At 36.6% G+C, this 13488-nt stretch overlaps 1 protein-coding gene across 1 annotated transcript in view; it reads right to left on the minus strand.

The window, feature by feature from the left end:
• Positions 1-13488, minus strand: part of Myh15 (myosin heavy chain 15) — a 138908-nt gene that overhangs the window by 77400 nt on the left and 48020 nt on the right. Inside the window, exons 15-20 of the mRNA XM_028755586.1 lie at positions 10557-10733; positions 9426-9558; positions 6765-6832; positions 5813-5900; positions 2860-2977; positions 1902-2022 (exon numbers count right to left, since the gene is read on the minus strand). Of these exons, the coding sequence (XP_028611419.1) occupies positions 1902-2022; positions 2860-2977; positions 5813-5900; positions 6765-6832; positions 9426-9558; positions 10557-10733 (705 nt within the window). The remainder of the gene's footprint in view (positions 1-1901; positions 2023-2859; positions 2978-5812; positions 5901-6764; positions 6833-9425; positions 9559-10556; positions 10734-13488) is intronic.

Raw genomic sequence — 13488 nt, forward strand, 5'->3', positions numbered from 1 at the left:
TCTCTCTCTCTCTCTCTCTCTCTCTCTCTCTCTCTCTCTCTCTCTCTGTGCACCCATGAGTGTACACATGCACACACACACACACATACACAAACACACACATATATATATATCATATACTCATACTAAGTATACTATTCTTGTTTGTGTGTATATTGCTGCAGAGAAGACCTCCCTCTACATTGAACAACCAATAAGAGGACTTATCCTTAGGAGAGCTTAATTCTCCTCTGAAAGATATTACTTACCAGTGGTTCTTTGGCTAGGAGTGTGACCTCATGAAATTATCTATTCTGTGTTAGTACGTCATTTGATATTACTATTTCCAGGAAATAGAACCTTAATGTTTTTCAGCAGATGGATGGATAGTTAATGTGTAGTAAATACCACAATAGAATATTATTCCGCTATGGAGAAAAATGAAATCATGGTATTTGTAAAAAAAAAAATTGATGGACCTAATGAAGAGTATATTGAGTGAGGTAACCCAAATCCAGGGAGACAAAAGTCACATGTTCTCTCTCATTTGCAGTTCTCAGCTCCATATTCTCCAATGTGAGTTTACAGCATGGAGTAATCACAGAAACTGGGTAAGCATGAAGAGATCATAGTACTAGGTGGGAGAGGAACATAAGCATAGTGGAAGTGTCTTAAACTGCCCGTACAGTTGTCACACCATAGTTTATTGACTCATGCACTAGAAGATACTTTTGCCCTACACATGAGAGGCAGGGCATTTCCTGAGAATAATCAGTAAGAGCAAAGGTGAAGTGAATAGCTACCTAAGACACAAATTTTATAGAAGAAATCAAGTAGCCCTTCTTAGAGGCACTTTGAACAACTGTGAAAGTGAATCTTTTCTTAAAATATGTCCTTTCTTGTCAGTAGGTCTCTATCACTTCCATTTGCTCATCCATGATGAAATCTTCCTGAATGCTGATCACTTAGGATGCTCATTAGCTCATGTGAGCTTTAGCCCTGATGACTGGAATATGGTCACAACAATGAGCTATAAAAAAGAAACTGCAAATGATAATCAGGTTTGCTAGATACTCAAAATATAATAACTTTCAAAACAGCAAGTAACATTCATAAAACTATACTGCAGGATAAGTTTGGTTACACATACTCACAATCCTAGCAAGTCAGAAGGCAGAGGAAGAAGATGATGTGACAAGCTCAGGGAGGATTGATAGACAGAAACTAGATAGGTAGATAACTCCTCATCCTGTATTCTCCCATTCTCTTTCAAAAAAATTAGTCTTTCATGGATGTCATTAGGAACAACATGGTTTTGACTACGTTTACTATCAAGCCTATTATCCAGAAATTTCCAAAAATATGTGAGTTTCTCGGACAAAGTAGAATTTACATGATCATGTTTTAAATGAGTTGGTTTCTGTTTATAATTGAGTTTTTAAATTACTAAATTATTCAAGAAATACATGTTTCCAATGCAGCATTGGAAACATTTCATATAGGCAAGCATTATCTCTGAGGACCTGGTTCACACTCTCTTACTCTGTTTTCTAGCACACAAAGGTCAATTCAGTATTTTATATATAGGCACAAATTTGGCTAGACAATCAGTTATGCAAATTTATATTCAACACAGAGTGTAGCTCAGCAATAGTGTGCTTGCCTAGAACGTTCAAGGCCCTAGATTTAGCCCTCAAGGCTGAAATAAATAATGCAAATGAAATCTTGACTTGTTTAAGGAAATATGGATTTTCTTTCTCAAACAGAATTGAAGTTTCTACTGTGAATTTGCCTATATTTTTATTTTTCTCTTCACAAGAGCTAAAGAAATAACTTAATAATTAAGCATTTACCTATATTTTAAAATACACACCCTTTCTTCCCACTTCTCTCCAAATGCATTCTTGGACACTCTTGGTTACCTTGGTGACTCCACACTGGTACTGGGAATGATCTATCTCCAAGAAGTCAAGTACTTCTTCAGTTGATTTTCTGCTCACAAACTTGCTCTTTGAAAAGATCCTTGGGTTTAGAATGCAGTACCTAGTTTGAGATGGAACCAGAGATCATATGACTCAGAGTAATCCAAAACAAGTGAGAAAAAGCTAGTACAGAAATCTATCTCGCCTTCCTATACAATCAACTATAACAAAACTCCTGGTCGAAGATACTATAAGTGGTCTGTCCAATGAGTCAGTTTATATTTTCTAAAGTGTGGTGATCAGCTTAATTTTACTGGGTAAGTGGGGAGTTAGAAGCAAGGAAATGGGCAAAGTGTAAGGATCTCTATTACAAGGACAGGGTAACTGAAAGGTTGAGGTGACTTTTGTAAAAGCTTTTCGCCCTGATGATGAATTGTAGGCACGTGTCTTTCAGTTTCTAGACAGGTGCTCTTCTTGCTCTACTATATTTTGCTCAAATTTCCTTGATAAACTTGATGGTTTTCAGTTTTCAAATTCTGGACATAGAAAGCAAAGATGCTTCCCCTGCCTGCTATCACGTACACATTGCTGGCATCCTTCTTTTCACAGCTGCTAAAATAGCACTTTCTAGATTGGGTGGCTTAGCTGCCACCCAACAATAAGCACGTAAACTTCTGAGATGCACTTGAGGCTCTCCATCTTCCTTTCATATATATTTCTTCTATATGTGCATGTAATATCCAGTAACAGAGATTTAAAGGCACCAAAGCTATATAGATATTGATATTAAGAGTAAATAATATGGAACTATGTCAGCTTATATCTCATCAGCACAAAAAACACAGCAGTTTATAGAGTGGAGTACACCAAGCAAATAAACAATGTAGGCATAAACATTCCATGCAGAGGAAACAGCACAGACTGCTTCAGAATTTTGGAACCTCGAATGTATGTCTACCTTTGCTTAAAGTCATCATATAGCATCCGACTTGGAAACGCTTCACAGCAAACTCTAATCCCTTCTAAGACCCCATTACAGCGCAGCTGCTGTAGGACCAAGAAAGGATCCATTACACCTGAAAGAGAGAGAGAGATACACGGACTCCACATTTCAAATAGCTATCATACCAGATATTACATTCATTGCTACATCTCAGGTTTAGAAAAGTTTGAATTCAGTGCAGTGTGCATGAGTGTTCACAAGACTTCACTAACTTCCATCCCAATGACACTTACAGTACTCATTCTACTAGGAAGGATCCTACAGACATGATTTACCTACAATTCTTTTTAATGTACAACATGCTGATAAAGAAAGATGTTGTAGGCAGTTTCTCAGAGAACATAAAAAAGATCACATACTTTGCTATTTATAAATGGCTGGCATCATATATTTAAGCCATACATTTTATGGCTAAAAGCAGCCAGAGAGGTTAGTTAAAACATAAAAGTGAGCTTTCATTTCCAGGAGGAGAGAGGGAGGGACTCCAAGCAGAATGGGTGAAATGGGAGGGGAAAGTGGATCAACCACAAAATTCTATTTGCATTTACTCCTAGAAAGAGTTTGGCCACATTTGGCCTTCCTTTCCCCTTTATTATATTGCCAGTGTCTGCATTTATTCTACAGTATGAACTTTCTTCTATCACCACTTTGTTCAAAAGGAGCAGCCCCCCCCACTGCTGTCAGTTGGAATCTCTGATGGAAGCCTTTGAAAAGCCCTCCAAGGAGCCAGTGTATCTGACCTTCATCAAGTACTCTGAACAAAGCCAAGAACCATTCCTCGCACAAAAGGCCTGCTTTGTCTCTGTATCTCAGATCACAGACCTAAGCTAAACCATATGTCAGTACTCCAATCCTCTTATGGTAAGGACTAGATCTTTCATTTCAGGGCTGAGGTGGTTAGAAGCTTCTGACACTTAAAGATCAAACTCACTCTTCCTCTTTATTACATATATAGGATTGTTCTATAGCATAAAACTTTTATGAAACTTGATGGAATCTCATTGATTTAAGTAGATGTCATCTAATAGGTAGCAGAATTGTTCCAAATTCAGAGGCAGCTGATTGCATTCTTTGCTAGACTAAAACAGGACCCTTAGATGCATTCAGAAGCCCAGCTGAGGTCTGAGAATGAGGCTCAAATATGACATCTTTACTTAGAATGTGTGGAAGTCTTGTATTATTCTAGTCCTAATTCGTGTGTGTGTGTGTGTGTGTGTGTGTGTGTGTGTGTGTATACACATACATGTATCCCCTCTCCAGGAAAAAGTCATAGGGCTGGTTATGGCCCTCATGCCTCACTGGACAACGACAGGGGGCCCAGAGCCATTACAAAGTCCCCTTCAATTACTGGAGGTCAGGCCTCTATCCTTGCCTTCGCAAGATTAGAATCGCCACAGCCCTTCTATGCTTAGAGAAGGCAGGAGATGTCAGAGGCAGCCCTGCTTATACACTGAAGGCCGAAAATCAGCCATAGGCCTAAAATCAGCAATAAGCCTGTCATACATGTATACTAACACCAAGTCTTGAGTCTCTGTGGAAAAACATTGAAACAGATGGCTATACGCTATTGTAAACAGGCAGCTTTTGTGGAAATTTACCAGCCTGAGTACTATTTACCTTGTAAATAGGTAGCCTTGGTGTATAATACCAACTTAGATAAGGACACGTGAATCATAGGCAGAGTCACAGTGACCTGTCCCCTGAACCTTCACCCAGCCGATACCCTGTTGTGAAAGATATCTGTACTCCCCCTGAACATCAACGCTCCGGTGTTATCCCCTTCCCCACGTCCTGCCTTTTTGTGTTTATAACCCCTGTGTGAATAAGGAAAAATTATGACTTGATTTAAAAAAATAAAAATAAATAAATCACAAAAAAAGAATGTGTGGAAGTCTTGTATTATTCCAGTCCTAATTCTAATATGTGTGTGTGTATGTGCATGTGTGTGTGTGTGTGTGTGTGTGTGTGTGTGTGTGTGTGTATATATATAAAACATAAGAAATAATGAAGCTATAGATATGTATACAAACACACACACACAAACGAACTTGTAATGTTGAAAAGTCTCCATATAAAAATTCCAATAGCATTACTTCACATCACAGTCTATGTAATTAGATCACAGCTTCTCAAGATTTCTTAATTATAGTAGATTAATAAAAATACAAGCTAGTGCAGACCCACACATATCATAATCAGCACTATTATAATATGAATTCCCAGAGTATTTGATGCTCCAAAGACACAGTGCTTGTCATATAGGTTCCTTTAAGCATCTCAAACTAAAGCTCCAAAGAGTTTGCTGAAAAGCTTTAAATTGTGACCTAAGGAATGTGATTCAGATAGTTTAATTAGGAAATGCTGTTTTGAAAATTACAAAAGGGAAAATAACCACTATTCTCTCATTAATATTAATTCACTGCAAAAGTATCTACTGTCCAGAAATACATAAGAGCATAAATAGACATATTAAGGAAGATAATATTGGAAAGACTACTAGAGAATATGTTTAACATTTTAGGAAATGATCTTCTTGATCAATTTAGAAAATAAAGATCAAATGCTATTTATGTGCTAAAATATCATCATGATTAATATTCAATCCCTTTAAAAATGGCTTCTCTTTTTAATGAATTAAATAGAAGCACATCCTCATTTTAACCTAAAATTCAAAGGCCAATTTCATTTGGAGGATACTTTGGGATATCTTTTAGTATGAAAATCCAGAACTGAATTCAATGAACCTGGACAAGGGTCCAGAGAAGTCACATTTCAGTTCCTCTCATCTTTCCATGTGAAAATCTACTCATACATTAAGGAAATAGTATACAATTCTTCAAAGTACATTCAACATGGCTGAACTAAAATACACTCTCTACTGCAAAGTGTAAAGATGTCTAGTTCTTACCTGGAATTTTGTTCTTATTAGGATTTATACATCTCACAAAATGAGGTGCTGTTGATTTCAAATCTGTCATCAATTTATTTATGTTCTCCTAAAATAATAGCCATAATAAACACAAAATCACTTTTCAAGCCGCAAAAGAACCCCAGAAAGTCTAAATCTGTCAGTTGAATCTAATACACCACATGAATTCAATAGTATTACATGCTTACCAAACACATTATTTCTTCCCTGTGGCAAGTTAATACTTACCCAACAGACAGTTCCATTGTGAATCATTTCCACCTGCTTTGAATTTCAATGCTGTCATTTTTGAAGCTAAGAAATGAGATTTATTTACAAAAGAAGACATTTCTCGACTTTTCTATTTTGAAAGCCTTTATACTAGGTCAGATTCTTCAGAATCACAGTCAAGATTGTTTAAAGCATTTATTATAGGAGTGGAGAAAGCGGGGTGGAGAAAGGGAAGAAAAGGCTGTGGTGCTGATCCAGCCTTGGCTTGGATCTGCTCACCCAGCACCACCAGAGCTGGTCCTCTCTTGAGGCACAAAAGACTCAAACGCTGGAGAGGTAGACACTGAGGTGATTTAGCTTCCTATTGCCTAAGAAGAGTTCTAACCACTGGGAGTAACTATGAGACAAGAGTCACACCAGCCACGAGGCTAGTGCAGGGCTGACAAAAGCACCCAGTCAGGGCACCACCAGTGACTTTCAAAGCCCTTCAGAATAGCAAGATAGCTCCATCTTTTCCACCTTAGTGTAACTGTACTTTCCATGAAAGCCTTGTCACCTTAGCTTGATCACCAGAAGCCACATAATGATAGGAGGGAACTGAGTTCACAAAGCTCTTCTCTCACCTCACCTCCGCATGTATGCTACGGCAGGCATGCTCACACACATCATCCACACACGGAATAATAATAATTACTTAATCAGCTTAAAAGATGTAAATTACTTTATGCAGAGATGTCATCAATTGGAATGATGTTCCTTTCTTGTGTGTCTTCTCACCCAACTGTGTGGCTTAGAAAGCAAAAAAGAAAATAATTTAGAAACTCTTTTTTCCAGTATATATGATGTTATGATAGTATGGATAAAAAAAAATTCATACAAGTTTTTAAAACATGATAATATGTACCAAAAAGCTTTGGAAACATGTACATCCTCCACAAAATGCCTATGGTGTTTCTCCCTAAAGAAATAATCAGAAATATATATATAAAGATTCTCACTCAACTGTTACCTAGTCACTGTGGAAATTTTTGGGCAAAAGAGAAATTAAGAAATGTCTATTAAGATCCATTAGAGTATGAATAAATATGCATACAGCAGAATATTCCAAGCTTGAAAATGATTATGTATATCATGTAGCAAATATGGAAATATTTTAAATTTATTTTAAGAGAAGAAGTTACAGAATGTCTATTTTAGGTATCATTATCCTGATTGTTTTAAGCACAGTGAGGTTATAATTGACTGCAAATGAAACATCTTGGGAGACCTGCAAACCAAAATGTTATTAATAGTTACCTATTGTGTAATAAGATAGGCCCTTTTATGTTGATCTTTTTAATTTCCCTACATTAACTGCTTATGGCAGCACTCATGTGCTTTCAAGATTTATTTAAAAGGCAAATCTATTTCCCATTCCTTACCACTGAAGCAAAAGAGTCAACACTAAGTTAAAATATCTTACAAAAAGCTCTGTAGTTCTAATCCACTAAGATAAACTACTGCAGAAAGGACAAAAGTCACCAGCAATCTGGACACTGCAGGATGCCAGTTAGTAGAGAAATCTTAGATACACATTTTATGAACCTGAATAGTAACTCTGTAGAGATACATGCCACGAAATTTAGCCATCAATGTCCTTTTTGGAGGTTCACCTTTAAATGAATCATAACTTTTTGTGTACACCATTTTACCTGTTTTTGAATGGGACCTGACAACATTTTGAAATTATAACTTTAGTATAAAATAAAACAGTTTGTCAAGAGAAAGTAATGATATTTGTGGACAATTTAATGTGAAGATGAGTTAGAATTTTTAGAAGCAATTATTTACAAAAAGTGCTAGAATAAGTTTTTTCAAAGATCCTCTTTTCCCTTTTATTCTTCCCTTCTGGATGAAAAGAATGCTGCACACCTTGAACATACAGACTCCAAATTTCTCCCCAATTATCTGGCCATCCTTCCTCTCTGATTCTTCTATGAATGGTCAGATAATTAGCCAACTAAGAACTGTAAATTATGCAGCCACTATCTCACCAACTCAAAGACACCATGGAAGACCCAGACAAAGAGTAGGTACAGTATTCTGTATCAGTTATCCTGGGTATTTAGGAGACTGAGGTAAAAGGATAAGAATCTTGAGTCTAGCCACTGTCAAGACAGTCTTTAAAGCAGAAAACAACAATAACAAAAGCCTAATAGTAAAATCAGACAACTGTACTTCCCCCAAATTATCAAAATTAAACACAACCACTTTCATTTCCTTATCTCCTCTTGATACAGGCTCAAAGTACAGCAGATTGCTCCTTAATTATATCATCTAGTAAAGCTAGATTCTTCATTTACTTCTTGACCGTGTTAATCAGAAGGCCTAGATCAGGCTAAGAGAGATGGGGAGTTAATGTGAAGCTGGATATAAAATAATAGAAAGGTGAAAATGTTAGGAAGTGAGTGCATGGGTTACTGACAGAAGAGATGGTACACTCCACTCTATGTGTGTGGAGCAAATCTGAACTTGCTAGATTTAATATTAACCAAGAGTTTCCACTTTGCAAGGGAAAAAATCCATAGACATAGGGAAATATTTTAATTTTTCAACCCGAATAAACCAAACAAAGATGATAGATAGACAGACAGACAAGACAAATAGATGATAGATAGATAGATAGATGGATAGATAGATAGATAGATAGATGATAGATAGATAGATAGATAGATAGATAGATAGATAGATAGATGCATGCATACATACATACATACATACATGCATACATAGTACACATATACATAAATTTTGTCCCAAAGCTTCCTAAAGACATGTTGAATTTTGCTCAAATGTTTCTCTGTATGATGTAACCTGTAAATTAATAAGAAGACAAATTATAACTAACCCTGAGGAAGTTGCCAGGTCCTAGCCAAATACAGTCAGCCAACTATTCAAACAATTTACAGATAAGATAAATGCATGGTATAATTAATAAGACTGTCTCAATAACTTCCAGTTTTGCACATGATCTTTTTGTCTCTAGTTATGAATAGCACCTTTCACTCATGTTGTGGTTTGTTGTAATATGAATACTTTTTGTTTTGTTCTGCTTTAAACTGCCAATGAATAAAGCCAATTAAAATTCATAAAACTATATTGGTCTTTGATATATATGTGAGGATTATTAGTGTCCCCAAATTATGCATAAGGCTGTGTTGTCAGTTTTCTCTTTTATACATAAGTCTAGAACAAATCATGAATCAGTCATAAATACTCGAGGATAGAAAAGACAACACAGAAAGCAGAAGGTCTTCTAACAGAAAGCAGAAATAACCTGTGCATTAACCAGGTCACCAATCAATCCAATATGAAGGTAAAACGCCATTGGAAACTAACTCACCACTACCAGCAATGATGTCTTTTGTAAAGAGACTTGCCAGGACTTTGTTGGAAGACTTCTGAAGCAGAGCCACCACTGTTTCATTAAGAAGCTCTTTGTTCTTTCCAATCCAACCACTGATACTATAAGGGACCTTTGAAAAGGCATGTGTTTCAAGTAACAAAACAAGAAAAGATAGACATTAATAAGGAAAATTGTGCATTGCTTTAAAAAAATCCACAAATTGTAACTTTATGTATTAATTTAGTGACAATATTGAGTAATATTCCAGAAGGCCATTATGTAGCCCAATTGGATTATTAAAAATATTACATTTTCAAAGGAAAAGAAAATAAAAAGATTTGAAAGGTAAGGAAGTAATGGGTGAGAAAAAAATGTAAAGAAAAAGACAATAAAAGGGACCAGGGAAGAATGGATTTGCCTTTATATCCATTAGAAATAATTTATTTTGGCAACTTTTATAGGCAGCACTAGAAAAAAAGATTCTATCTCTCTGATATATAGTAAGTACTCAGACAAAGTTAGCAAATACAGTGGTATTTTATATATTGTTGTAACTATATTTCATAATATCAAGAAGAACTCTATCTGAGAACACTTGGGAGATCATTTTAGATTGAGATATATTGTTATCATTCATTGGTAATATATCTGTTCTCTTCCAATCACTGGCTATAAGAAGGAAAAATGACATGTATCACTGGAGAAGCAAGAGAGATCATTAGAAACTGTTTTTGCGAAAATTTAAGAGACCATTACTTCACACTATCTCTTTTTAAAACGATGATTTCCGCAGCTGCTAACACAACGTCAAATTAAAAGAAAGACAAACAAGGGGAGATGTCCCACGGCTTTAATGGTCTCTAGGCCTTCCTACAGTGGCCGAGTTTTGAGACCAGATGACAGTGTTCACATTGAGATTTCTGACCACTATGTATAAGCTATTGTAGTGTGGACATGTCATTTCCTGAGCACTAAAAGGTGATACCACCTCTTCTCTAGCACTGAGGTGTACTTGTTCATGTTATCATTTGATCTAAACAGTACTAAAACATTAGCTGACTATTTTAGACAAGTTCATTTGATGTAGAGACCAGAAGATGTGGGCCAGGGAATGTAGGACTAACTCACCTCTCCTGCATAATGAGCAAGTTCAAAGTGAACATCAAAGTTCTTCTCAGGAGATGTGGGTTTCTGGAAGTAAGCTGACTTTCCAAAATGGTGGTCAAAGAGTTTGGTCTTGAAAGTCTTGTCAGTAGCTTTAGGGAGCATACATTCCTCTTCAAGGATGGAAAGAATACCCATGGGCTGCAGGAGAGGGATAAGAGTGAGTTCTAAAACCCATCAGAAAAGTGTGTTTCTGGTAGTGTGTCAATATAAATCTCTCACAAAGAACATAGTTGACAAGAACAAGCCAATTACATCATGTGTCCTGTAATTACCTGAAGTGTCATACTGATACCAGCAGGGGCAGTGGTGATCTTCACACTGTAATAACATTCATGTGGGACAGAGATAATAGGCAAAATGAGAAAATATCTATGAAAGAATTAACTTAGACCCATGTATGTGCTCTGAAGAAATCGTATAAAGTAGAAACACTGAGAATGAAGAAAATGGAAGTGATTTTACCAAGAGACCTTTTTGTCCTGGATAAGAGTAACCCAGAAACATCTCATTAAAAAGTATTCTGACAGAGAAGAGAGAAAAGAAAGATGACAGATTTCAGTGCAGGTGACTCTTGCATATATGAGATCCTATTAGAAGCAAATGTGACCCCAGATAAACCATCCAGGGCACACAGTACAAGGAAAAAGTCACAAAGTTAAATGTAGCTGGACCCCTAAGAACTGACAGGTTGGCAACTGGATTTGAATGTAATGCAAACCCTTTTGAGGGACATATAACATGAAGTTATGTGAGTTGATTTGTGTTTGAAGGAAAAGATGGTTTAGGGCAGGAGTCAGACAAGCAGATTGGAAAGTTATGAGCTAAGGGTGGTCTTTACATTTTAAAGTGCTGTAGGAATAGACAAGGAGATGGGAGAGAAAATGATATCACTTCCTGAAGCAAATTTTCCCTCAATGGTCATAGTCTTTGCAACCTGTTTGCTACCTGCTCATTCTGTGTGGCATCTGCAAACAAAAGAACTGGCAGTGTTTTCAGCAATACCAGACTGCAGGCTGGGTTTGCCCACAGCATCATCATTTGCTGCCCCCTAGTCTGCATGGAAACAATATCAGAGCCTGTGAGAAATCATTGGAATTGTGATGGAGTTGAAAGAAGAACTAGGTTACAACTTCCTAATGAAGAGAATTACAGCCTGAGCAATTCTAATGGATCCTTGTACTAAGCAATATGCACAGAGAAACACACACACAGGAAAACACACTTGGCAAACAAGGAAAACCCGGGAATGCTCATATTTATATATTTTTATGTTAATATTATTTACCTATTCACTATCTAAATAACTTTGAAATGCTTTCCAAGATTTCCAAGATTTCCAAGATTTCACTATTTCATATAATTAGAGATATGGCAGTGTGTTTTAGACATAGGCTCCAGTCCTGAAGTATGTAGCCAAAAAGACATGTAATTCATTACAAAATAGCCCAGAGAAACAGGTGCAATATGAGCCCATAATGACTAAGACAGAACAGTATTACTTGTTGCAAGAACACAGGTATTTGACTCTCTCCAGCCCTCTTCACTCTTGAGTCTGGAGGAGACACTGAGGATCTGGTCTAACATTCCTAACAGATCCTTGAATCCCCATCAGAACTGCTTTCTAAGGGCAACTGCTTATGCTTGCATGTTTTCAGGAAGAGAAAGCATACCAATGTCAATGGTTTAGATATATAATGTATCAAAACAAGTGCATTTATACTCTGGATATATAATGTATTAAAGCAAACTGCATTTATACTCTGGATATATAATGTATTATAACAAACTGTATTTATATCAAAATTCTTTCATCTAAATATCTCACTGGAACCACAAGAATGAATTTTATTCTTATTCCACATAAAAATTCATCAGATATTTGAAAATAAAATTTAAATTATTTGTCACTCACATGTGTGTGTATGTATATGTATATATATGTTATGTTTTCCATATTTTAGCTTGCAAAATTATTAATATTGTGTACTAATATGACAGGGAGGTGAACACACACGTGCCACAGAGTGGGAATGTAGGCTGTAGGACAACTTTGTAGAATGGGTTCTTTCATTCCACCTTTGCATGGGTTCCATAGATCAGAATGGGTTGCCAGGCTTCTGTGACAAGCGTTTTTATCCACTAAGCCATCTCGAAGATCCCAGGTTTTCTATCCTTTAAAAGAAAATAGTTCTTATGGACCTACAGCCTACATTTTATAGATATTACATTGAACATTCCAAAAGTAATTTTTGGCTCCTCCATTTCTCTCAAGACTCGAAAAGCTGTGAATAATGTGGTGTTGTCAACACAAAGCATCCAGTATAAAATAAATGCCCATTTTGGACATAAAACACTTGGCTTTGTGAGTTCTTGGCAAAGTGACAAATAAGGATGATGAAGAAACGCAGGAGAGGAGAAAAGAAAAGTGGAATGCCGTAACTTAAATAGCTGATGAACTCATGCACACATGCAATCTCTTGGAAACTCAGAAGGACAAACTCCATCTCATACTGTGTAGTTTCCTATATAACAACAGCCAAGGCTGGAATGACTCATTTCAAAAACAGAAGCATCTACTAAGAGGAAGCCTGTTAACAAGAGGGCCATAGCAAAGCCTCATAAGAATAGGCATTGCTCACGGTATCCACATCTGAAGAGACCCTGCCCTGGTCCCTGGTCCCTGGTCCCTGGTCCCTGGTCCCTGGTCCCTGGTCCCTGGTCCCCAGTGAAGTCAATACTGACTTTGTGAATAGAAGTTTGATGTAAATGAACTAGATTTACACCTTGAAATGGAATGGTTTTGAAGCAGAAAAAAAAAGACAACTTACTGTCCTCAAGATCTTTATTTCTCAGTTGCTGTAGAGGTGTAAACTTCTAATGAATACAGAACTCC

This window comes from Grammomys surdaster, unplaced genomic scaffold (assembly GCF_004785775.1).
Source record: "Grammomys surdaster isolate TR1022 unplaced genomic scaffold, NIH_TR_1.0 126066, whole genome shotgun sequence".
NCBI classification, from domain to species: domain Eukaryota; kingdom Metazoa; phylum Chordata; class Mammalia; order Rodentia; family Muridae; genus Grammomys; species Grammomys surdaster.